The sequence below is a fragment of the Crocodylus siamensis genome, chromosome 8 (genome assembly GCF_052110815.1).
Source record: "Crocodylus siamensis isolate JL-2025a chromosome 8, ASM5211081v1, whole genome shotgun sequence".
Classification (NCBI taxonomy): Eukaryota; Metazoa; Chordata; order Crocodylia; family Crocodylidae; genus Crocodylus; species Crocodylus siamensis.
Genome location: NC_143402.1, coordinates 16,445,024 through 16,469,152, shown reverse-complemented (window position 1 = coordinate 16,469,152; position 24,129 = coordinate 16,445,024). Strand labels below are relative to the sequence as shown.

At 46.2% G+C, this 24,129-nt stretch overlaps 1 protein-coding gene across 2 annotated transcripts in view; it reads left to right on the top strand.

Moving 5' to 3' along the window:
* Positions 1-2,104: 2,104 nt before the first annotated feature.
* Positions 2,105-24,129, top strand: part of DCX (doublecortin) — a 127,605-nt gene continuing 105,580 nt past the window's right edge. Inside the window, exons 1-2 of one of the 2 annotated variants that reach the window (XM_090059853.1) lie at positions 2,105-2,644; positions 4,318-4,708. In XM_090059853.1, coding sequence (XP_089915979.1) covers positions 4,345-4,708 — 364 coding nt within the window. In that variant the 5' untranslated portion in view covers positions 2,105-2,644; positions 4,318-4,344. The remainder of the gene's footprint in view (positions 2,645-4,317; positions 4,709-24,129) is intronic. The other variant, XM_090059854.1, reaches the window with a different exon arrangement.

Sequence of the window (24,129 nt, the reverse complement as noted above, 5' to 3'; positions counted from 1 at the left end):
ATCGCCTTTGACTGGCAGACTCTCTCCATGCTTTCAAAAAGTATCGTGATAACTCCAAGATGGAATAAAGCTGCCACTAGGGACTGAACTGCCTTGCCAGGAAGATTTAATTACACAGGGAAAAGACCAAATGTTTTCTGCTTTAGGTAAAGACAATTCACCTAATTTAGAACAGGTAATTTAATCTGGGGGGCTAAATTTAACCTACTTTTTCAGCTAAATGAAATTATTGATGGGACGAAAAGAGATGTATTCCCGATTTCTCAATCACTTATCCTGCCCATAGTGATTTAGACACTAATATAACCTATTTTATATCAGGAGTAACTGTACTGGGGCCAAAGGACGTATCAATAGCCAAGATCAGCAACCTGTGTAGCTCATGGGGTGGATCCACCCTGTGAAGAGATTGGATCTGGCCCATGAAGGTGAGGTGTTCAGCACACCGTGGTGGGGGCTGGGGAGCACCTTTTCTGTCCTGGGTCATGCATTTCTCTAATGAATTCTGCCAATATCATCCACCGCGTCTGGTTTTCCTGCTCTGCGCTGAGGTGCCTTCCATCACCCTGCAATGCCCCACACCACCACATCTGTGGCACCACATCAGTGTCGGAGATGGGAAATGATAGTAGCTGGTGGGTGATGATGAGGATAAGTCCAGTAGATAGAAGGGAGGGCTGGGGTGCAAGGTCGCAAGAGGCAGCCTGCAATTAAAGGTTGCTGACCCCTGACATTAGTATACAATAAATCTAGGTGGGCCGTGTCCACGGATTCCCCAAAGTGTTCTAGAAATGGCTCTCCTTCACGTATTGCATTTGGTTGCCCCCGGCTGTGTGTAGTGTCGGATTCAGTGCTCATTAGCATCAGAATAATATGGAGTAATTCAAAGTTACTCTGGATTCATGTCATTGTGGGTGACAAAAGAAACTGGTTTGAAAGAGTCTTCATCATCCCTGACACTGGGGCTACTGACTTATCTTCTTTCTCTGATAGTGGCTGCATGAAAGAGGAACTAATATAGAGGAAGTGCCTCAGGCATCTTTCGAATCATTTGAGGGACAAAGCAGGATGAGTGCTGTGATCATCAACTAGAGAAATTGTATCTCTGTCAATGCAAGTGCATAGGATCATGCTGGAGTCAATAGTGATTCTACTTTATTTTTAATCTATTTCAAAAGAAGGGCCTTTCCATGTGCTCTGTAACTGAGGTGTGACCACTGTATTGTATTTTATCTTCTCGTTGCTTACATGCAAAAAAAAGTCATGAGCTGTCCATTGATGCTGTGCTATCTTCCATCAGAATACTTTCCACAAATGGCAAATGATGGTTTGGAGGGTTAAGAGATAACCTTTTCCATTAGGTGTCAGGGTGGAGCTTACAGAAGTGGCAGTAAAACAAACAAGAGCACCTTTGATTCATTTGTGTAAACACTTCCTGTGCCCTTTCAGGATAGATGCAGCTGAAATACATATCACCCAGAGAGACTTCATCTGTGTCACTTCTGTTGTTTTCTTTTTATAAAACGTATCTGTACAAAGGAGATACTGATGCAATGTACCAGGTTGCCAACTCTGCAGAGTGACCTCCTATACCCCTATAATACACTTGGTTTCAAAAGACCTCCTCAGGGGTGACAGGATCATTCTGTTTCTATGGCCCAATCTATCCTGGACCAGACTGAGACCAATAGCAACAGGGGTGTGAATTATGATGGGTGTTTTGCAGTGTACATCTCACAGGGATCACCACCTCCTTCCAAAGAGCAACCAGAAAATGTGAATGGCTTTCAGATGTTTGGCTTCGATGACAGAAACATAAAGAATCAGCTGTTGTGAAATGTCTGTTTCTGGAATGAGAAAATTATCCTCTTCTAGCGCTGGATTTGACCCAGAATCAAATTTATTGGGCCAAATTTGGATCCAGTTACTCAACTCTGTGCCCCTGGGAAATTTAAGGAAAAGGGGGTTCAGGGTTCAAGCTTGGCCCATCCCAAAAATATTAACAAAGAAAAATTATGATAAGGTGCAGCACTGCAGAGCCACAGCGTCAGATTCTCCTTTCCCCTTCCTGCAGCCACAGAAACCACGATGAATTCGATGAGCTGTTCATGAGGCCCCTTCGCCTCCCTGCGCACATTTATTCACTTTCTTGTGACATGCTGGACATGCAAGTCAAAACTGGTTGCATGCTACTTGTGAAAGCTCTTCCCCCCCTGCAGCTGCAGTCCTTTAACCCTGCTGCATACATGTAATTACTCCCTGCCCGCTCCCCACCAAACTGGGGCCAGATGCTGCTGGGGTGATTAGATCAGCTGAAGTCAGTGGGACTTTTGCCTCCAGTAAGCAGTGAGCAATGACTTTGAGACTGCCCCATTAACTCTTCTTGCTTAGCTATAAATGCAGGCAGAACTGGAATGAAGCTGTTCTTCTCCGTGACAACACAGCCAAGGAGATTTTAAACCGAGGATCAGTCACTCAAAAACCATTGAGGCAGTTTTCTGATGAGGGGGCGCACAAGGCACTAGGACCTAGGAGAAGTCTCATCCACCCTGGCAGGAATTTCTTGCTTGGAGCTCAGACAACAAAGGCAGAGGGAGCTTGGTTTTCTTTCTCTCAGCATCTCCACCCTGCGAGCTGAAAACCGGTGAGTAAAGCTTTTCTGAGTGACTTCTTGCAGAAAGAAACAGATGTCAGATACAAAAGGGAAGCAAGAAACCTTCTTTTAAGTGTGTCACAGCATCTGCAGCTTCCAAAAAAAATCCTGGAAAAACCTCCCATTCATTTGGAAAGTTGCTTGAATATTCCACTGCATTATGCATGCCATGAAAGCACATGTAGCATAACTGGCACTGAGAGAGAAAATGTTTGCAACTCGGGATTTATGTGAAAACTGCTGGCATTACCCATTGCCGCTCTGCTGCATGTTAGAGACAATAATGAGATCTTGGACAGGTCACGGTGACATTGTAAAATGCAGAAAATGGGAACTGTTCTGGCAAATCTGATGGGTGGGGAAAGAGAGCAACAGCTTTTTCTAGGATTGGGAGCTGATCACTGAGCCACTAGATTTTAATCCCATTTCTGTCTGGTGTGAACACACTGCTAACGTATGTGAGGTGCATGTTAAATAGTTTTTGCCCAGTGGAGTGACAGCCTTGGAAGGGTTTCTGTATTGCAAGTCTAGGGGGAGTCTTTTGGTTTTATTGCATTTTTGTTTCTTTGGTACTAAGTTTCATTTAAAGAAAATACAAATATCGCCCATCATTTTGTTTGATCTCTGGCTCAGTACAATTTTCCCCAGAGGGCTACCTTTCTCGGGCTCCAGTCTCTCTTTCTCTCCCTCCCCGTAATACACCACAGCTCAGAACAATGAAAGGTGTGCTTGCAGAGGCACAATGTGAATACTTGCACAAAGATAGTTGCCACAATGAAATCACTTCCCTAAGGATGGGAAGGTTCAGGTAAAAAAAAAAAAGGAAGAAAGAAAGATAAAGAAAGATAAAAGAAATACCCCATTTATTTTCTTTTTTCCCCCTCCTGATTAAATAGGACCAGAACTGAATCCAGGACAGATTTGTGAACTGACAATAGCTCATCGAACCCTCAGAGCAATGACAGATTTTTCAGACATTTTTTTTCTTGGAAATGTAGGATGGTCTCAGAAATTGATTGATGGGCTGCGAGGGGGGCTGGGGAGTGGGGGGAGGGACTGCTGTATCTGATTGCTAGCCCTTATTGACCAGCCCGTCACAAAGAAAATGCCTATTCCCCTGTGACCATTCTTTCAGAAATACCAGTTTTGTCCTCATTTGAAATATTCAGACACATTGGGTCCTTCTGTGAGTCCATAGATTGAAACCCAGCTCAGAGGGATCTGCTCATTCTCTGCAGCTAAAGGAAATCTTGCAAGGCTCAAGGGTTTAATTCATTGCCAACTGTTGTTGTTTGGACAGGATTTGGGAGTTCTGCTTATCATTTTCCTGCAGCTATCCAGCCCAAAGTCTCATTTTACTGCACTTGGAAACGGCAAGGAACTTTAGTGTGCAAAGTCTAAGCTGCTATTCAAAAATACATCCCCTCCCCCATAATTGGATCCTTTTAAAAAGCCCAAGATCCCTCCCTCTTTCCCCCACCCCCAAGAATCAATACAAATTTAGGTCAGGGTGAGCAGGATACAGGTCACTTTTAAAATAAACCAATTCTGCTCTCAAAAAACAGAAGCCCAGGCATGGAGTGCATGTAATTTCTCCCAGATTTGGGTTTTGATCAGTCTAATATATTGTTCATATTCTTTCCTCCTCATTTCCCTCCACTCAGCTTCAGATCTTTAGGGGTCACCAAACTATGGAACTTGATTTTGGACACTTTGACGAAAGAGATAAGGCGTCCAGAAACATGCGAGGCTCACGTATGAATGGCTTGCCTAGCCCTACTCATAGTGCTCACTGTAGCTTCTACCGAACCAGGACCTTACAGGCACTGAGTAACGAGAAGAAAGCAAAGAAGGTGCGTTTCTATCGCAATGGGGACCGCTACTTCAAGGGGATTGTATATGCTGTGTCCTCTGACCGCTTCCGAAGCTTCGACGCTTTGCTGGCTGACCTGACCAGGTCCCTGTCTGATAACATTAACCTGCCTCAGGGAGTTCGTTACATCTACACCATTGATGGAGCCAGAAAGATCGGGAGCATGGATGAACTGGAAGAAGGTAATTAGCAATGTCCGATGGTTGAGTTACGGTCAGGTGAGGAGGTGGGGGAGAATTATGTAGCACTGCTTGGTTGTGACTCGACAGTCACATTTCTTCTGTGACCAATAGATGACACTATACTATTGTCTGTATTGTGGGGTTGTAATTCGTTGAATGGGCAGCCAGAGCTTTGGGGAAGGGACTGAAAAACATTTTAGAAATAAAATAAAGTATGCAAAGACAAAAATGAGGCAGTGTGATAGAAAGTGTGTATGAGTGCATGTGTGAGAAGGGGTTCTGCATGCCTGTAGTTGAGGCACGTAAATATACAGGCATGTACCGGGTGTTTCGGTGGATATGGCCAGGGGTGTGTATGTCTGTGTGCCTGTGGTTGCAGGTGTTGTGCACGGTGTGCTTGGGGTGACTGTGTGTTTGAGGGGGCTGCACAGTATATTTGTGAGTGTGTATGGGAGTAATTTTTGGACACATTGTATTCCCATGGGGATGTGTGTGAGTAGCATAGGGGTTGTGTATGGGGAGGAGTTGGGCACAATAGTTCAGTGTATTTGTGTGAATTGTATCTGTGTAGCCGAGAAGTTTGCGCTGTATGACTATATGGGTGTGCTGGAGGAGGAGCTGCATTCAGTGGGGATATTTGGTTTGCCTAGAAAGGGGTGTCTCAATTTGGAAGGAAGATTTTTGAACAAGATACAGAATAGCATCAGTATGTTGGAAGGAATATGTACAGCATGCCTGAAGGGTTGGGTGTTGGGGAAGATGTATTTAACACTTCTGGAAATATGTACATATGTAGTGGGGGGCGGGGAGGGCGCACACAGTATTTCCCTAGGGCGGTGTCCTTTATGTTTGCCACCAATAAGCACAATACGTCTGTATGGGCGTGCCCACATCTCTATGGGCGACTGGCACAGTACATTTGTGGGGGTCGTTTCGCATGTCGCTATCTCTGTGGTGATGTGCACAGCACATCTGTGTGGGTGTGTCGATATATCTCTGGGGGGCTATGAACCAGGCAACTGTGAGTGTGTTTGGGAGTTATGAGTACAGCATGTCTGTGTGGTCATGTCTGTGTGTCTTGAAGGTAATATGCACAGTAGGACCGTGTGGGTGTGTCTGGGTATCTTGGGGAGGATTATGCAGAGTATTTCTGCAGGCATGTCTGTACGTTTGCCAGTGCTGCGCTTTGTATGTCTGTAGGCTGTACGGGGAAGGAAATATGCATGGTGTTTTTGTAGGTTCTCTCTCTGTATGAATGTGCACATCGACTAAAGGTAGATTTCCTCCCTGGAATGTCTTTGTTCCTGTGTGTGCGTTTATTACTTGTTGAATTGTTGGAATTGCACATTTTTCAAAATGCCACCTCAAATTCAGATTCATCAGGAAAGCCTGAGCAGGCTGTTGTTCAGTTTGTCCTCGCTTACCAGAGATCTTTCTGCCACGTGACTTACCTCTGAATCTGTGGACTGCCATCTTAAATCGTCTTATTTTCTGGAAATGCCATTAAGACTTTCCAGAATGATATCACAACCTGGTCACTGCCACTTTATCTTATGTTACCACCTTGGGATGAGTCTCTGCAAATGACATAATTCTATGTAACAACAGAGATGAGGACATCCATCATCATTCTGGTGCTCTCTATTCAATTAAAAAATCAACTGTCTGGTTCTTTTTTGGATTTACAAAGGCGACATTTATCTTGATACTGGTTATTTCCACATGTTGACAGGCATTTTATTTCAGACAGACCTGGCCCATTCAATGAAACTATTGGGAAGTCAGTGGTGATGGGTAGGGGGTGCATGTGCACCCTGTGCATAGGGGGTGTGCATACAACCCCTGAGAGCACTGGTGCACCCCCTCACAGGCTGCTCTCCCCACTTAGGCAACGGGCAGGGGGGGCAGGCTGAAGCACCAATGCTCCCCCCTGTGAGCGCCGGCCAGGGAGTGGGAGGACTGGATGAAGTGCCATGCCCACTTCCAGGAATGCCATGGCCGCTTCCTGGTCAGTGAGATTGGCTGTGGGGGGACACCCCGCTCCCCCCTGCCAGTCACTGGGAGGGGCATGTGCCCCCCGAAGAAGGTGGCACCAGTCGCCTATGGGGAAAGTCACAAAGCCCTTGCCTTTTAATGGGAGGCAGAATGTTGTAAAGAATAAGGTACTATCTATAACATCAAGAGCTTTCAGGCTAGGAACAGAAGTTGCAAATAAGCCGGTTTAACTGATCAGAAACCAGTTCAGATTTGTAACACAGCAGAAGTTAAGTGTGCATAAACTGCTTCTGAAATGGCCAAAACTTGTTTAAGATAAACCTAGATGAATGTAGTATCGGGCTTAACCGATTTAGGTTAAATTGGTTTATTGAACTTCTGTCCCAGATCCCCTCCAGATTCAAGTTAACTCGCAATCCTCCCACATCCCAGGATGCTTTGTACCTCCCCCACAACCCCCCCTCACAGGGTCCAAGCTATCTGCTCCAGCCAAGTATGGAGCCATACTCTAGCACCTCCCCCCCCGCCCCGCTTCTTGCCTGAGGCACTCCAGGCATGTGGCTGCATTTCCAGAATCAAAATGGATGTCTGTTCACTTACTTATCAATCTACACAGCTTAGACTAACCTGCGAAGATTGAATCAATTTTGCCTCAGGCTTTTTGACTGTCTGTACTTGGCTTCAGTGTGCAACACTGAAGATGGTTCTTTGTCCCCAGATTGTGTCATGTGTAAAATGAGAATATAGATGTTTGCTCACTTTCCTACAGTAACTTTTTAATGAAACAGCCTCCGAATAAGTACTATACCAAGTATCACTACTCAGAGTTTTACTAGAAAAGTATAAAGGTTGTCTTACACGATCTCTGTCTTTGAAAATTATATACCTTATCACCGTGCCATTGCAATTAGATTAAGAATTGATTTCACACAGATGGAGGTGTGATGGTTGGTTTTTTGCAGGGTTTTTTCCTTTGTGTTGTGGTTGGTTTTTTTTTGGGGGGGGGGGGGGGGGTTGCCAACTAATGATGTCACACATCCAGTTTCAATCTTTCAGTGTCCTAATCGTGGAACTTGGGTACGGTGAAGAGACACACACCAGCCCCGGGTACCATTTTGTTGAGGTTGCCAAAATAGCAGCCCCAGATGGGCAAGGTGCTGGGAGCTTGCACTAGCCCCAGCCTAGCAGCATTCAGGGAGCTAACCCTACCTCCTGCCTCAGTGAGGCAGCATGCAGGGAGACAGCCCTGGCAGCAGCTGCTGTAAGGTAAGACCCTCCCATACTTGCCCCCCACAACCCCTCCTCTCCACTGCCCTCAGGCGCTTGGTACAACAAATCCACACCCCTGCCTCCCTACAATCTTACCCAGAATGCAAAAATCTTTCTGGTATATCTTAAACATACCAGGCATGTACCAGTTGCACAGAATCATAGAGAAGTATGGTTGGAAGGGACCTCCACAGAGCATCTAATCCAACCCCCTGCCTGCGCCAGGATCATCATGTTGCTGCCTAGATTTTGCTTTTTCTGTAACTTTTTCTCTTTTCAGTAATAACTCCAGAAAAAGAACCTAGTAATCCCCGTTGTTTTTTCCATTTTTGTCATGGGAGTCAACATATCTGTCACATTTCGTTTTTATAAACATTTGCATGGACATCACTATCTTACTTTTTCAGGATTGTGGTATATTTCTGCTGGCATCGCTAAATTAATTGCTTAGATTACAGCAGGGGGTGCTGACGCTTGGATTTAGCTTGCCGCGCCAAAATGGCAATTTAAAAAATAGCATCAATGAAATGATTGTGAAAAGTAATTCTTTATTTAAAACATAGTTGACAGTGTGGCAGTGTCCTCCTTCAGAACCTCAGCCAATGAAAACATGGATCTGAATGGAATAAAAACAAAGGAAGCCCCACCCAGGAATGAAAATGTAAAGCTAACAGCTTGTTGCCTTACCAACTGCTGATGATAATATTCTCATGTCACTAATGATAATCTGCTTTCAGAAAACCAGAAAGAATAAAAAACTAATTGGTCCTAAGGCAGTCACTGTAATCACACTGTATTTACACTGCAGTTGCATGGTCATTGTTTCATGTAACCCCTGCAGCTAATTTTAGTATTAATGCTCAATGAAAAATAATTGGGATGCAACTACAATATAACAACATTTGCCATGTTATAAAGTATAACTGGGAAAGGTAGTCACCAAAGGGAAAGACTGGTCTTTATAAACTACTTTTTATAAAACACATAAAATTAGTAGTACTAAGTGCTGCATTCTGTGTTCTCTGATCTATGTCATATAGACATGTGCTGTAACATGGTGGTACCCTAAATACACCTTAATACAACCCTATATAAAATGTACCATGCTATTTTTAAATCTTGCAACTATCCTGACCTTACACAAGCTGAAGAGCAGAAGGGTGTATATCTCAACGATGAAGAGAACTCACAAAACGAGTGTAGTCTTGGGTCCCAATAAAATGTTTCTTCCAGGCTTCCAACAAACTTAGAAGAATGGACAGCGATGGCATAGAACCATTCTCCTCAACACGGTTCTCGGGTAAATTAGTCCTCTTTGCTGTCTGCAATTGGGCCGTTACATGTCTTTCATACAACATTAACTGCATCACCCTCCCTTTTTTAATACCATCTTTGACTAATGTTCTCTTTCCACAGCAGGCTGAAGTTCCCCATCCTTACAGTGGAGGCTCGTCAATCATCATACCCTTTGCCCATATGCACTGATGTCCCTTGCTCCCATGTTCTTCCTATGCCTAAATCCTTCTTTTTCAAGCCTGGCTTTGTACTTTTGTTCATACTCTCTCCTGGCCCTGAAGTACTCTCTCTGCCTTTGTCTCTCAACTTCCTTCTCTTCCTCCTCGAGAGCTTCTGTTAAAACCCATTTTCTCACACAGTCCCACCACCTTGCTTTTTCACCCATAGTCCTCCAACCTTGTTCTCCTCAGCTAGTTCTCATGATTTGCCTTGTATTTGTCTTGTTTCAGTTTTTTAACACAAGAAACACTCTTATCCACAGCTTTGCAAACAGAAATTATATTTACGGTGCCAGTGAACAGAAATGATTTATTAATTATTACTTTGAGATATTTGAGTGTAATGGCAGGATTCTGTTAGTAAGCCTGGATCTTGACCAGTGAAGGAACCAATTTCTGTTCGTTCTTCATAATGTCTCTGCACTTCAGCTGGTTGCTACTTTTTTAAGCTAGGCCAGATAGTGTAGGTTTAGCCCTACATTTGATCTATGGCTCGTTCCCACTGCTGAGGCTCAGCAAAGCACTTGGACATCTCTCCACCATTACAAATGTTTCAGGTGACCTCCATCTTAGGGCCCATCTTTAGTGGCTATTCTGGATGAAGGTAAATAAACGACTGTTTTAGAAAAAAATAGGGGATAAGCCTGGCCAACATCTCTCCTTAAAACATTCTAATGACCCAGACTTTTGGAAACCTATTAACAAATTCCTTTACCCACATTTCTGGTACTGCCAAGCTCTCCTTTGTACACTGGGATACTGTGACCATGAAAGGTGCTAAATAAATGTATTCTGTAGTCTTTTCTGAAGTTCTTGGTATTAGGGCAACTCACATCATCTCAGAAGTTCCTGCTAGACCAGGGGCAGGCAATTATTTTGGGTGGATGGCCACTTACCAAGTTTTGGCAAGATGTTGAGGGCTCAATGGCAGGTGCCCCACCCCCTGGTTGCCATCTTGTGACCGGAAGCCCTGCCGCCTAACCCCCGACCTTTGCCCCCAGAAGTACTCCTTTCAGCAAGGGGTTTTGCCATCTCTGAACCAGAAAAATACCAAATTATACTCTAAAAATCAAACATCGAGAACATTCATCAATTTGAATTCCAAAAATATTTTTGTTGTGTAGTGTACATAGAGGTGATTGCACAATAACTTAAAATGAAGTCTTACTTTTGTATATTGTGGGGGGCATGGGAGGTGGGTATAGCTGTGGGAGGTGGATAGGTGTGGGGGTGGGGTGAAGGAGCATGTGGGTGTGTGTATGGATATGTGGGTTTTGGGTGGGCATGGGGTTTACAGGGGGCTGGGTGTCTGTGGGGGTAGATAGGTGTGTGGGGTGAGGGAGCATGGGTGGGTAGGTATAGGGTTTGTGGGGAGAGGGTGGGTACAGGGTGTGGGTGTGGTGGTCCACATGTATGGCAGTCTGGGGTGGGGGGTGGGTGCATGTGTATGGTCAGGTGTGCATGTGGGACTCGCTCTATGAACACACACACACTCACACTGTCCCTCCCTCATTGCTCTCTCCTTCCCTCCCACAGATGCATGCACACAGCCCCCACCCCGCTGCTCCTGGCCCCAGAGTACTGGCATGGGCCCCATGCTTCCGCGGTCCGGCCATGCAGCTAGGAGACGTGTGGTGCAGGAGTGGCCGGCCGGCAGGCAGGCAGGCAGGGAAGCAGTGAAAGCGGCAGCAGGCACGGGGCAAGTGGGAACGAGTGGGTGTGCGGGAGCGCAACGACAGCTGGGCAGGAGCCTGGGGCCCATGCCAGTGTTCTGGGGCCAGGGCTGGCAGACCCCATAGCAGGACAGCAGGAGTGTGGGGTCCCAACCTGCAGGGGCTCTATGATGCCAATCTGACTCCCTGCTCTCCCTGCTGGTGCGTAGACCTCTGCCAGCCCATGCCCCACATTCCTGCTGTCCCACAGGCACTGGCCTTGAGACACTGGTGCAGCCCTGTGCTGTTGCTGAGCTCCCGTGCACCAGCTTGCTACCACTCCCCCCACCCACACAATCCTCCCTTTCCCCACTTTGCTGCCTGCCACTGTGGCACTCTGGCTTCATGGCTGCAACCGCAGGACTTGGCCGGAGTTGGCCCAGCCCCACAGCCACAAGGACTAGGGCAATCGCTTACGGCCCTCCCCTTCTTCCTTCCCCCCACGTTCTTATCTGAATTCCCCTCTCTGGTGCAGGGAGACAAGAACAGCCCTGTGGTCCCAGGCCACAAGCCTCTGCTAGGCAGGAGCTTTCAGGTGGTGGGGAGATAGGGGGAGGTTGGAGGGATCAGGGCCAGGCAGGCTTTGCCGCTGGGTCCTGCCACCGGCTTTCACTGTGTCCTACTTCCCCTGGTTCCTGTCATCTTTGACAGGCATCCAGGATCAGATAAATATTAGTTTTCTAATTTTTTTAGGGGCCCTGTGTGCTGGATAGAATGGCCCAGCAGGCCGGATCTGGCATACGGGCCATGTTTTGCCCACCCCGTGCTAGACTGTGATTACCTCTGATATCTAGACAATGCCTTTGCTCACTGTGAGCATGCATTTTCTAACAGGTCCGTTACAGCAAGATAGTAATTTCTCAGCTCCCAAACACAAACATTACATTTTCCCCTTTTTTTGAAAGCAGGGAATATAGGCAAAAACTGAGTTAACCTCAGTTCACTGGAGGCGAGTTATTTTCCTTCAGACAAAGCCACTGCCACTCACCTGACAGGTTCAATCTGTCACTGTGCTGATGTTTCATATTATTGGTTACAGTAGTACTTAAAGGCACACCTACATTGCCATGCTAGATGCTGTGTAAACACAAAGCAGGAGAGTTTCTTCCTGGAGTAAGAACAGTCTAAATAGGCAAAGCTGAGGGAAAGGGAGTATTGATCTTATCTCCTATGGTACTGATGGGGAACTGTGGTGCAGAGAGATTAAGGAGCAGATCCTCTTTTCCTGAAATGATAATCCTAATTTAGCTTCTGCTTGTTCTAAACGAACCCAATCAGGCTCGGGGGAGTGATCCTATATTGCCATCCTGTGTCTCAATCAGGTGCCTTAGCACAGCCTAAGATGCCTCCATCATGCTGCAATCTAATTGGATCCTGACAGCACAAAAGGAAAATATCTTACCAGGAATCAGAAGCAGAGCAAAGCAATGTCTTCTTCTAGGACCTTCTCAGTCTCAACAGGTGTACACCCACCTCTCCTACATCTCAGCAGGGTGCCCTAAGCAGCAAACTATTTTCTAAGCTGAGCTAAGATTATCCTCCAACATGCCTACTGAAACCAGGTTGTAGGATAGCCAAGAGTAAATGATTCATGGGATCTTCTGAAAAGCAAGAAATATGGTATCTAGTGGTGGCCCATTGAGGTGGACCCTGTCCTGGAAGAGAGGGAACCCTGGCTCCTGTTTTCTGTACAGTTTACACATTTTATGAAAGACAATTTGAGGTAAAATGTGTCACTTCCACTGATGTAAATCTGGAGTAATGACTGTGTAAGTGAGGATATTATTGCGGGTTGTGGGATCTGACCCAATGGAGTTGCATAAATACAGTGCACAGGGTGAGTGGAAAATGAATTTATCACCAACAGTGAATATGCATACTCTGTGGCGGGCCAGTAGAGGGTGCTCCTGCACTGAGCCACCCACCTCACTGCGCCCAACCACCTTCCAGGCTCCGAGCGCCTCCCTAGGGGCACCTCACATCTGGCCGCCCCCCTTCCTGGAGCACACTCACTAGCTTGGGGGTAGAGTTGCCACCACTCAGGGACGGGCTTGATTCTGGCACTGCACCCACTGGGAAACACAGGCCTACTAGCCCTCAAGGGTATTTGACTCACTTCAAGAACTTGGGATGCTTCCCTCGGTTGGAAGCACAAGTAGTGGTCTCCCTTAGTCAGCCGAACCAAGGCAACCCCAATGCATAATCTAGGCCCACTCCCAATCAGTCTCCCATGCTAGGTACAAAGGATAACTGTATTGGTTACAAGGAGTAGGGTTGGAATAGGGTACAGAGCTGAGTTGTATCAGAGAAATCCCATAGAGCAAACAGGGTGGCTGGAGTAGTCTATGATCACGCATCTGAGTTAGTGCAAGCTATATATCTAGTTAGATCTCAGGTAGCTTACTCACAACTATCATCCAGAGGCAGGTGCAGATTGCCTCTGGAGGCAGGCAATTCCTTGATCGTGAGTTTTGAGAGAGAGAGTAAGTTTCAGATGGTCCAATCTTCTCTCTCTGTAAGTTCTCCTCATGGCTGCTGCCTTTCCTTCTGGGCAGTCCTTAACTTATATGGCCCTTATGACCTCATTTACCTGGTCCAATGGAGGCCAGCACCTGTTGGCTGTCAGTCAACCAATTTGAAATGCATCAGTGTTTGCTGGGCAGACCGGCAGTCTGTAGCCCACCAGGGAGCCCAAGCCCCTCACCCAGGTATGTGATGCCAATCACGTAGGCAGAGGGAGCAGGTTTCCCCCCTCCCTCAGGAATGTATCCAGCTCAGGTTACCTAAAGAGATAGGGTAAGGTGTGTACCCTCTGCAGGGCCCATACCAACCAAACTGTCACCGAGCAGAGTTTTGGGGGAGAAACAGAGCTGGCCTTCTGCCACATACTCCACCATCCTTTGTAAGGTGAATACATGGTGAGCAAGGTCACAGCGGAAGTCTGATTTTAGCAGAGTTACCTTCTCCACAGTGGAGAAGGTAACCTCATGTCTCAACAGGAGGACTGTAATGACAAAGCACAGGAGGTTCTGGGCTTCATTTTTTCTGAAAGGAAAGTTACAGACCTTGAGCTGTGCTAGTAACAAACCACCAGGATTTATTTTCTTCTCTCCAAATACATACTTCTTTTCTGTAAAGGAGTCAGCTAATGTCTTTCAAACAGCATTTTCTGTATAAAACAGTACTATAAATAGGACCACTAGTAGAAGGCTTTCCAAATAGTACAGCCCACTGGGAAGGAGTTTCAAGGAGATGGAACGCAGGTGAAGAAAACTGCTGTCTTTTCCCTGTGCTGTCTATTCCCTGTGCTGGTTTTCCACTTTATCCCAAGGAAATTGTACAAAGCAGTATTGACTCACTTCAATGGGTAGGAAGGCCAGACTTCGGGCTGCATGAAACTCACTCATGCACTCTGCTATATACTCTGCTCTATGCTGTCTTTTCACAGCATCTGATGAAACAAAGTTGGGTTCATAAAAGCTTGTGCTGTCTCTCTGTGGGTGCACCTACATGTGCACTTAATGTGCAGTAGACTAATTTGCTAAGGTGTAAAGCTTCACAATCTATACATGCAATGTTATTTTACTACAGCAAACTAATTACTGTTAGGGACCATACTATCTTACGATGGTGAAAATAACTATGCCTAAATGCATGTGTAAATGCTGACCTGCGTGTGTAAATTGTACCCGGTTAGCCCAGGCTGCAGGGGGCCAGGTCCCTGTCTGCTACCTAGTCACATGGCTCAGCTGTTTGGGCACTCTCATGCCCCAGTGCCCTTCGTCACCTGAGCCTGTCAGCCTGGGGCTGCTTCATCCCAGTTCAAACTGCTGTGGCCCTGGGCGCATAGGTAAACGCTGCATCCAGGAGCAGTTAACTCCAGCACAAACTGTGCCAGAATTTATTCATAGATTCATAGATGTTAGGGTCAGAAGGGACCTCAATAGATCATCAAGTCCGACCCCCTGCATTGGCAGGAAAGAATGCTGGGTTCAGATGATCCCAGCCAGATGCTCATTCAACCTCCTCTTGAAGACCCCCAGGGTAGGGGACAGCATCACCTCCCTTGGCAGCCCATTCCAGATTTTGGCCACTCTAACTGAAGAAGTTCCTCCTAATGTCCAGTCTAAAACTGCTCTCTGCTAGCTTATGGCCATTATTTCTTGTAACTCCCAGGGTGTCTTGCTGAGTAGAGCCTCACCAATTCCCTTCTGCGCCCCCATGATGAATTTATAGGCAGCCACAAGGTCGCCTCTCAACCTTCTCTTGCAGAGGCTAAAGAGGTCCAGGTGCCCTAGTCTCTTCTCGTAGGGCTTGGCCTGCAAGCCCTTAACCATACGAGTGGCTCTTCTCTGGACCCTCTCCAGGTTATCCACATCCCTCTTAAAGTGTGGCACCCAAAACTGGACGCAGTACTCCAACTGTGGTCTGACCAGTGCCCGATAAAGGGGAAGTATCACCTCCAATGCATGATAAAGTGTCGTTAGCTTTGCTGATGACTTTGTCACACTGACGACTCATGTTCATCTTAGAGTCCACTAGGACTCCAAGATCCCTTTCTGCTTCCGTGCTGCCAAACAGGGCATTTCCTAGGCAGTAGGTGTGCTGGACATTTTTCCTCCCTAGGTGCAGCACTTTTCATGTCTCCTTGTTAAATCGCATTCTATTGTTTTCTGCCCATTTGTCCAACCTGTCCAGGTCTGCCTGTAATTGTTCCCTGCCCTCCGGTGTGTCTACGTCGCTCCACAGTTTTGTATCATCCACAGACTTGGACAGAGTACACTTCACTCTCTTTTCCAAGTCACTGATGAAGGCATTGAAGAGTATCAGTCCAAGAACTGAGCCCTGTGGGACCCCACTGCCCACATCCTTCCAGGTCGATACCAACCCATCCACCACCACTCTCTGGGTACAACTCTCTAGCCAATTTGCCACCCGCTGGACTGTGTAATCATCCAAGTCACAGCCTCTTAACTTGTTCACAAGTATGGGATGGGATACCATATCGAAGGCCTTCCTGAAGTCTAAGTAAACGATATCTACCCCTACTTCTGCATCCAGGTGTTTTATAACCTGGTCATAAAAAGAGACTAGATTAGTCAGACATGATCTACCTGTTATGAACCGGTGCTGGTTTCCGTTCAGCATAATTTTTCCTGCTGAGCTCTCACATATATGAGCCTTAATAATCTTTTCAAAGACTTCAGCAAGGATGGAGGTGAGACTGACTGGCCTGTAGTTGCTTGGATCCTCCTTCTTTCCCTTCTTGAAAATAGGGACCACATTGGCCCTTTTTCAGCCCTCAGGGACCTGTCCCGTGCACCATGAGTGCTCAAATATTCTTGCCAGTGGCTGTGCAATGACATCAGCCAGTGCCTTCAGTACCCTTGGATGGAGCTCATCCAGGCCTGCCAACTTAAATACATCCAGTCCTTCCAAGTGACTCTGCACTATCTCAGGGTCAATGCTTGGTGGTCTGGCACCCTGTTGTTGTCTCTCTACGATCCCACTGTGAGACTTGTCTTGCCCCTCGTTTAGGAACACTGAGGCAAAGAACTCATTGAAGAGTTCAGCCTTGTCCCCCCTGTCTGTCACCAATTGCTTTTGTCCATTCAGTAGTGGTCCTATACTGCTCTGGGCCTTCCTTTTACTCCCTATATATCTGAAAAACAATTTTTTGTTATTTCATAGATTTCATAGACATTAGGGCTGGAAGGGACCTCGGGAGATCATCGAGTCCAGCCCCCTGCCCAAAGGGCAGGAAGTCAGCTGGGGTCATAGGATCCCAGCAAGATAAGCATCCAATTTACTCTTGAAGGTGTTCAATGTAGGCGCTTGAACCACCTCCGCTGGCAGACTGTTCCAGACCTTGGGGGCTCGGACAGTAAAGAAATTCTTCCTTATGTCCAGCCTGAAACGGTCTTGCAGGAGTTTGTGACTGTTCGACCTCGTCATCCCATGGGGCGCTCTGGTGAACAGATGTTCCCCCAGATCCTGGTGGTCACCCCTGATAAACTTGTAGGTGGCCATCAGATCACCCCTGAGCCTGCGCTTTTCCATGGTAAAGAGTCCCATGGCTCTCAGCCTGTCATCGTAAGATCTGTTTTCCTGACTTCTGATCATGCGTGTGGCTCTCCTCTGCACTCTCTCAAGCTTCTCCACATCCTTTTTGAATTGTGGAGCCCAAAACTGGACGCCGTACTCCAGCTGCGGCCTCACTAAGGCCGAGTACAAGGGGAGAATGACGTCCCGGGATTTGCTCGAGAAGCATCTATGGATGCACGCCAGCATTTTGGTCGCTTTACTAGCCGCAGCATCGCATTGCAGGCTCATGTTCATCTTGTGGTCAATGATGACCCCCAAGTCTTTTTTTTCTGTAGTGCTAACCAACGTAGCACTGCCGAGCCTATAAGGGTGCTGCAGGTTTTTCCTCCCAAGGTGGAGAACCTTGCATTTTTCGGTGTTAAACACCATGAGGTTCTCGTCTGCCCATTTGCTGAGCTTGTCCAGGTCAGCCTGGATCACCCGCCTATCTTCTGGCGTGGATGCTTTGCCCCAAAGTTTGGTGTCATCGGCGAACTTGGCCAGTCCACTCCTGACTCCAATGTCCACATCATTAATGAAGGTGTTGAACAGTATGGGTCCCAGGGCAGAGCCTTGAGGGACCCCACTGGTCACAGGGCACCACGATGAGAGACTGCCATCAATCACAACCCTCTGGGTCCGACCACGAAGCCAATTTCCCAGCCAGCGAATCGTGGTGGAGCCAAAGCCACAACTGGGCAGTTTGGCCAAGAGGTGATCATGGGATACCAGATCAAAAGCTTTTTTGAAGTCAAGATATATGACATGAACCTCTTCTCCCTTGTCCAGGTGATAGGTCACCTGGTCATAGAAGGAAATGAGATTGGTCAAACAAGACCTACCCGCAACAAACCCATGCTGGCTGTCCCTTAGGATGTTAGCCTGGGCCGGTCCCTCAAGGATGGCCTCCTTAATAAACTTTTCTAAGATCTTCCCCAGGATAGAAGTCAGGCTAATGGGCCTGTAGTTAGCCGGATCCACTCTCCTCCCTTTCTTGAAGATCGGCACCACATTGGCCTTCTTCCAGTCTTCGGGCACTACACCAGAGCGCCAGGAGTTTTCAAAGATCCATGCCAGGGGCTGGGCTATGACGCTCGCCAGCTCCTTGAGTACCCTGGGGTGCAGGTTGTCAGGGCCAGCTGACTTGACTTGGGATGCTCCATGGTAGTTTTGGCCTTTCTAACTGCCTCCCTACAACTGCGAGCTGAGGAGGCATACTCCTCTTTAGTAATTTCTCAGTTAATTTAATTCAGGGGTGGGCAAAATATGGCCCATGGTCATTCTATCCAGCCTGCGGGGCCCTAAAAAAATGTAGAAAATTAATATTTCTCAAAAATGACAGGAACCGAGGGCAGTAGGACCCAGGGAAAGCCCAGCGGCCTCCCACAACAGCAGGGCCCTCCCGGCCCCACCCCCCAGCCAGAAGCCCGAGCCATAGTTTCTGGGCTGGGAGCACAAGGCTGTCCTGGTGCGGGAAGCTCAGGTAAGGTGAGGGGGACCCCAGGCAGAGAAGGAGTGCATGGGGGGGAAGTGGCCCCTCCCCACCCACCCACGCCCAGTGCCCCACAGCCCCATGCAGGCTGCGAGTGCCTGCAGTGTGGGGTGAGATTTATACTAAGTACACACAGTCAAGAAGCCTGAGGCTGAATCAGTTTAGTCTTTGCAGACTAGTCTAAAATGCACAGATTAAATTGAAACAGAAGTGAAAAGGCTTCATGACTTAGCCCTTTCTTAACAAAAGTGAAAAGACTCAAGACCTTTAGTTCAGGAAATGCAGCCACATACCTGCCATGGCTCAGGCCTGAAGCCAGGGGGCACTAGAACATGACTCTCTGGCTGTGTGCTCACTTCCTTTTCCTGCTGCCCCCAAGATCTCTGGGATTTTCAGTCCAAAATCATAGCTCCAGGGCTCTGCAGGTTTGCTCATCACTTCTTCTTCCTGCTTCCAGGTACCCCTGGGATTTGTAGTCTACAGCTGAAGCCAGCACTAAGTTTGAGCAGGGGGAGAGGTGTTTAACTTTCTTCCCTGGTCTCAGACCCCAGAAAGGGTTTGCTTCCCCCTGCAAACTGGGCTGTATCCCCAGGTAGGCTTGCCCCCTGACCCTGTGTCAACCAGCCCTCACTGCCCCAGCTAGAGCCCTGCTCTCTAGAGGAAATAGCATAGCCCAACCCAGGACTGAAAATCATGCTGGGGGACTGTAACTTAACTTGAACCAGGAAGGGGTTTGGGACAGAAGTTTCATAAACTGATTCGACACAACTCAGTTAGGTCTGATAACGAAATTCAACCGGGTTTATTTTAAACCAGCTTCAGCCATTTTGAAATTGATCTATGTGTACTGAGCTTCTGTTCTGTTATAAGTTTAAACCAGTTTCTGATTGCTTAAACCAGTTTGTATAACTTCTGTCCCTAGCCTTATTGACGCTACTACTAAATTTTATTGCATTAGTTAGAGGAGCTCCTGGTAACCTGTTGCACTACTGCATATGACTAGTGCCATGATCCAAATCCAGGTTGGGTAGTTACTTTCTGCCCACCTGAATTATCCTGGTAGTTTCCATTGGATTATTTGTCCACTTACTTGTAGAATAACTTAGAAAACAGAAACACCTTCAACTTCTAACTTCAAAAAGCTGTATTGAACAAATATCTAAAGGGCTGAAGAAAGTGTCAGAGAAGGGGGGAAACCATGTTCAGGGAGTAGGATGCCCTATGGTTCAGGGGCAGAAATTGAAAGCCCAGTCCTGCAGAAGGCCAGGTGCTAAGGCTGGGGTCACAATTCCACACAGCTGAAGTCGGGCACAATGTAAAATGCAGGAACTGAAGACAGCAGAACGGAGAAGCAGCAATGCCAGTCCTAACCCACAGGAGACTCTTTAGCAGAATAAATTTTGGCAGCTAACTTGGCAAAATTGCCTCAGTCCACCTTCTCCACTCTTGCCTGCAAGGTCGTCATGCAAAATTTATTACACTTAGGAAAATTTGCAAACTAAGAACCTGAAAAAGGGTTCCTCCATTTTTAAAAATTTTTAGCTACTGAGGAAGGGAGATCACAAAGGTGGGATTAAGGTTTACTGTGAAAGAGAATAGTTGAAACTTCTCAACTTTAGCTTAGCACTCTTTTAAAAAAGTGTGTGTATATATATGTTTGTAGAGAAGATGTGTTTTATTTAGTAGCTGCATAATCACTCTGCAACTTTACAGAGCATCATGAGAAAGTAATTAGATATAATAAAAGCAGCAGTTAATTTAAAGTCATAGTGGAGTTATTAGTTATCAATAGGAAGCTTAGCTTCTAACATAAAGTATAGTAATTTTTTACATGACTTTGAACCAAATTCTTACCTGTGCTATGATAAAGAAACGTATGTCCGGACCACTTTGGTGCCTTGATAATGCACTTCTGTAGCATTTAGGCATCATATGAAGAGCTCATGATAAGCAGCTGCAGCGTGTTGGCATTGTAACACAGATGGGCTTTGCTTTCACTATTCTGGCATCATGATAGAAGATACTCCTGCAGCTGTCTGGCTCCACGGTGTTACAAAAAAACCCCCATTGGCTTGGTACCACATCAGCAAGAACTTTTTGTTAATGCCATGATACTTTATTGCTTTAAAACCCCAAACCCACAGTACTGTGCAAGTGAGATTTTGTTCTGAGGTGGGGAGGACAGATCTTTGTGCTGTGAAGCTGCCATTTGGATTGTGCCTAGTGAATGCAACAAAATGGCTGCTCCTTATATCTGAATAGAGGTGCACTCTTGCTGTCTTACTGAACATGTGCTCAGCAGCTTAATGACTTATGCATGGGAGTATTCATATCAATCTGACTTCGAGCTAAGCGTATGAGCAGATTTTTGTAGGAGTGCAGCTTTTGGGGCAAGAGGCGTCTCTGCTTTGCTATTTTGGCTTTCAGCAACCGCTCTGTGCCCTTTTCCCGCATTCAGTCTGATATATCACGCACGTCCTCAATCACACGATGCTGTGGTTATGGCCGTTATATTTCTCCATGACAGGAGAAGTCATAAACCTTGACCTCCCATTAACTGCTAAGGTGAGAGAGACACGTGGGTAGAGAAATATCCACGGCCCTCCTTTCCCCACTATCTGTCCCTGGAAATCCATTGGTGTTGGAGGCTTCCTAATGCTCAGGGTGCCTGTTCACTGTGCTATCACTAGGATCGCTGGTGGTGTTGTTTGATATCAAATAATACATCTAATTAATAAATAGAGCCCTAGACTGAGAGGTAATAGAGTATTACAAAAATGCCTCCAACTGGCACATGAAAGGGGAAAGAAGAATATAAAAGGGAATCTTCCCTGTGAGGAACATAATACATGTGATATATCTGAAATCAGGGGCCACCAAATAGCTGAGGGTTAGAATGTAGATAAACTGAAGTTGAGATTTAAAGAAAAACCCATGTGCTTTGTGGCTCAGGAAAGAGAAGGGATCTTTAGTTTCCATGTAGATCTATTGTCCTAGCTCAGTTTTCTCTGCTTCTGTTCTGGATTCCAGAGAGCCAGCCACGAATCGAAGCAAAATTTGTACTGGGTTTGTGATGCAAACCAAGTGTTCACTAAGGATTGGGTTTAAAAAGAACGTTGTGACCACAAGCCTGAGTTGAAACACCCGCATCTGAAACTATTGGACTTCTCAGGCCCACTGTTTCCTGCGAGAAAGGGAATATTGCCTTCACTCCGCTGGAATAGTGTTACCTATATGCTAGAGATCTGCACCGCACAGAGGAATGTCAGCGGTTTCTGCTGGAGCAGCCTGTAATAGCACTCCACAAAAGGGCGCAGGAACCTCTGCCGTTTATTTTAAAACGTTAATTTTATTAATGGAAAATATTCTTTGTAAGGCCTCGTGTGTTTATAGAACGCTGAACACATATATACTTCGCTCATCCGTGGCATTTTCTATCCAAGCTTTCTAAAGTGTTATGTAAACCTTAATGAAGGTGAGAGCTATTACTGTCTTTATTTCATGGTAGTAACTGAGGCGTAGATTAGTTAAGTGACTCCAAGGAGGCCTATGGCAGAATGGGAAATAACACCCCAGTCATGGGATTCCCAGTCTTGTCCTTAAAAGTAACATCATCCTTCCTTGGGGACGTATGTGTGTATGGGGAGCCCCATGCCAGCCAGTGATGATGTGCCTAGAAGGGCTCTCGGTTTTGAGGGGGGCCTGGCTCTCACTGAGCGAGTCAAGCTCTTCTCCCTGTGCTTCAGTCTCAGAAGCTGTTTGTGGACCTGGATAAAAGCAGGGCCCCTCCTGTATACCAGATGCTGCTCTGCTGAAGCACATTAATAAGCAGCAGTTTATCATTTATTAATCTGAAAGACTTAAAGGATTAGGTGCCACTGAAAGATGATCAAGATCTCCAATGGGAATTCTTTATAATGGACAAAGCCCTGTTGGATATCGTTACACTTCTACTTAGTACAATTCCAGATGCATAAGGAATTATGATGCTTCAGCTATAGGCAATATACCCAAGATGTTATGGTGGGAACCTGTTGGCAACAGAAATGTCACAAACTGGGATGTATACGGTTCATCCGTGTCCTGTAATGAAATTACAGCCTTGTTGTCAGTTTAGTACGTAGCTGAGTTTAGTTAAAAATATCAATCATCCCAAGTTTCTTGCCGCTCTTTCACCTCTTGTATCTCACTTTCTTGTGGGACATTTTGTCATCAGCTCCCAGTTCCTGTTCATACATGGTTAATTCCTCTCGGCTTGACTATTTGCATATCATTGTGTAGCACCATGAATGCACATGCCTTGCTGCCCATTTGACTACAAAGCGCCTGTGCTCCCGGAGCTAAGCATCTAAAAAGAAATGTAAGCATTCTTCATTCCAGGAAGAACAGAGGAAAATTTATACGGGATATTTTTTCCATTGCTTTCTTACCTGACGCCAAAATCTGAGCAGTAATAAAGACGTAAATGCTAAACACACATTTGTTGTAAGCCTATAATCTTGTATTATAAACCTATCAATGCTGTGCCATATGTCACATGAAGGAAGCTCCTCACTGCCTCCATTAGTTTCCCATGCAGTCACGAGGACACCAAGGGCTTGATTCTTCTTCTGACATGTACTTTGGCTTACACAGCTGTTACAACGGCTGTGTAAAGGAAACAGAACCAATGTGCAAACAAACTACCCTGGTGCAAGTGAGTGGAGATTTCTGATTTGGTAGCATTTGACATTTGTGTATGCACAAGGATTAAATGCTGTTCTGCAGTCCCCAGCAGTGGAGGGTTAGGCCAGGAGCATTTTTATAGAAGGTGGATGTCAGGGTGAATTGCATTTGAGTCCCCAACAGAAAACATGCAAGAATATGCAGCAAGTTCCCCACCATGGTCTCTCACCTGAAATAATTCAAACCATAATGTTAAGCTAGGTTAGAAACAGAGACAGAGAAGAAATGTACTATAAAGGGCTGCAAGATCATCTTAAAAATCCATTAAACTTTCCAGACTCCTGCATAGGCTTTTAATTTCTGTAAAAAATCATAACAACTATATGGAGGGAGAAAAATTTATGAGCTCATTTTATCCTTCAGCCCAACCACTGCAAATTTTTCTTTTAGTGCACTGCTTTGTCTTGCATTGTCAGCCTGAACTGACTCAGATGGTTGAGCTCCTATCACTTCCCTGGGGAGACTATTTTACAGTCTATCCCCTCAGTAATAAATCTCTAGGGTCCTTCAGATTCCCTCAAAAAATACATCTATACAGCTGTATATGTTCACATGTTTCCATGGCAGCTGAAATGGTGATGAGCATAATGTGAAAGCCCAGGCAGGCAGACAGGAGTCCATAGACATGAC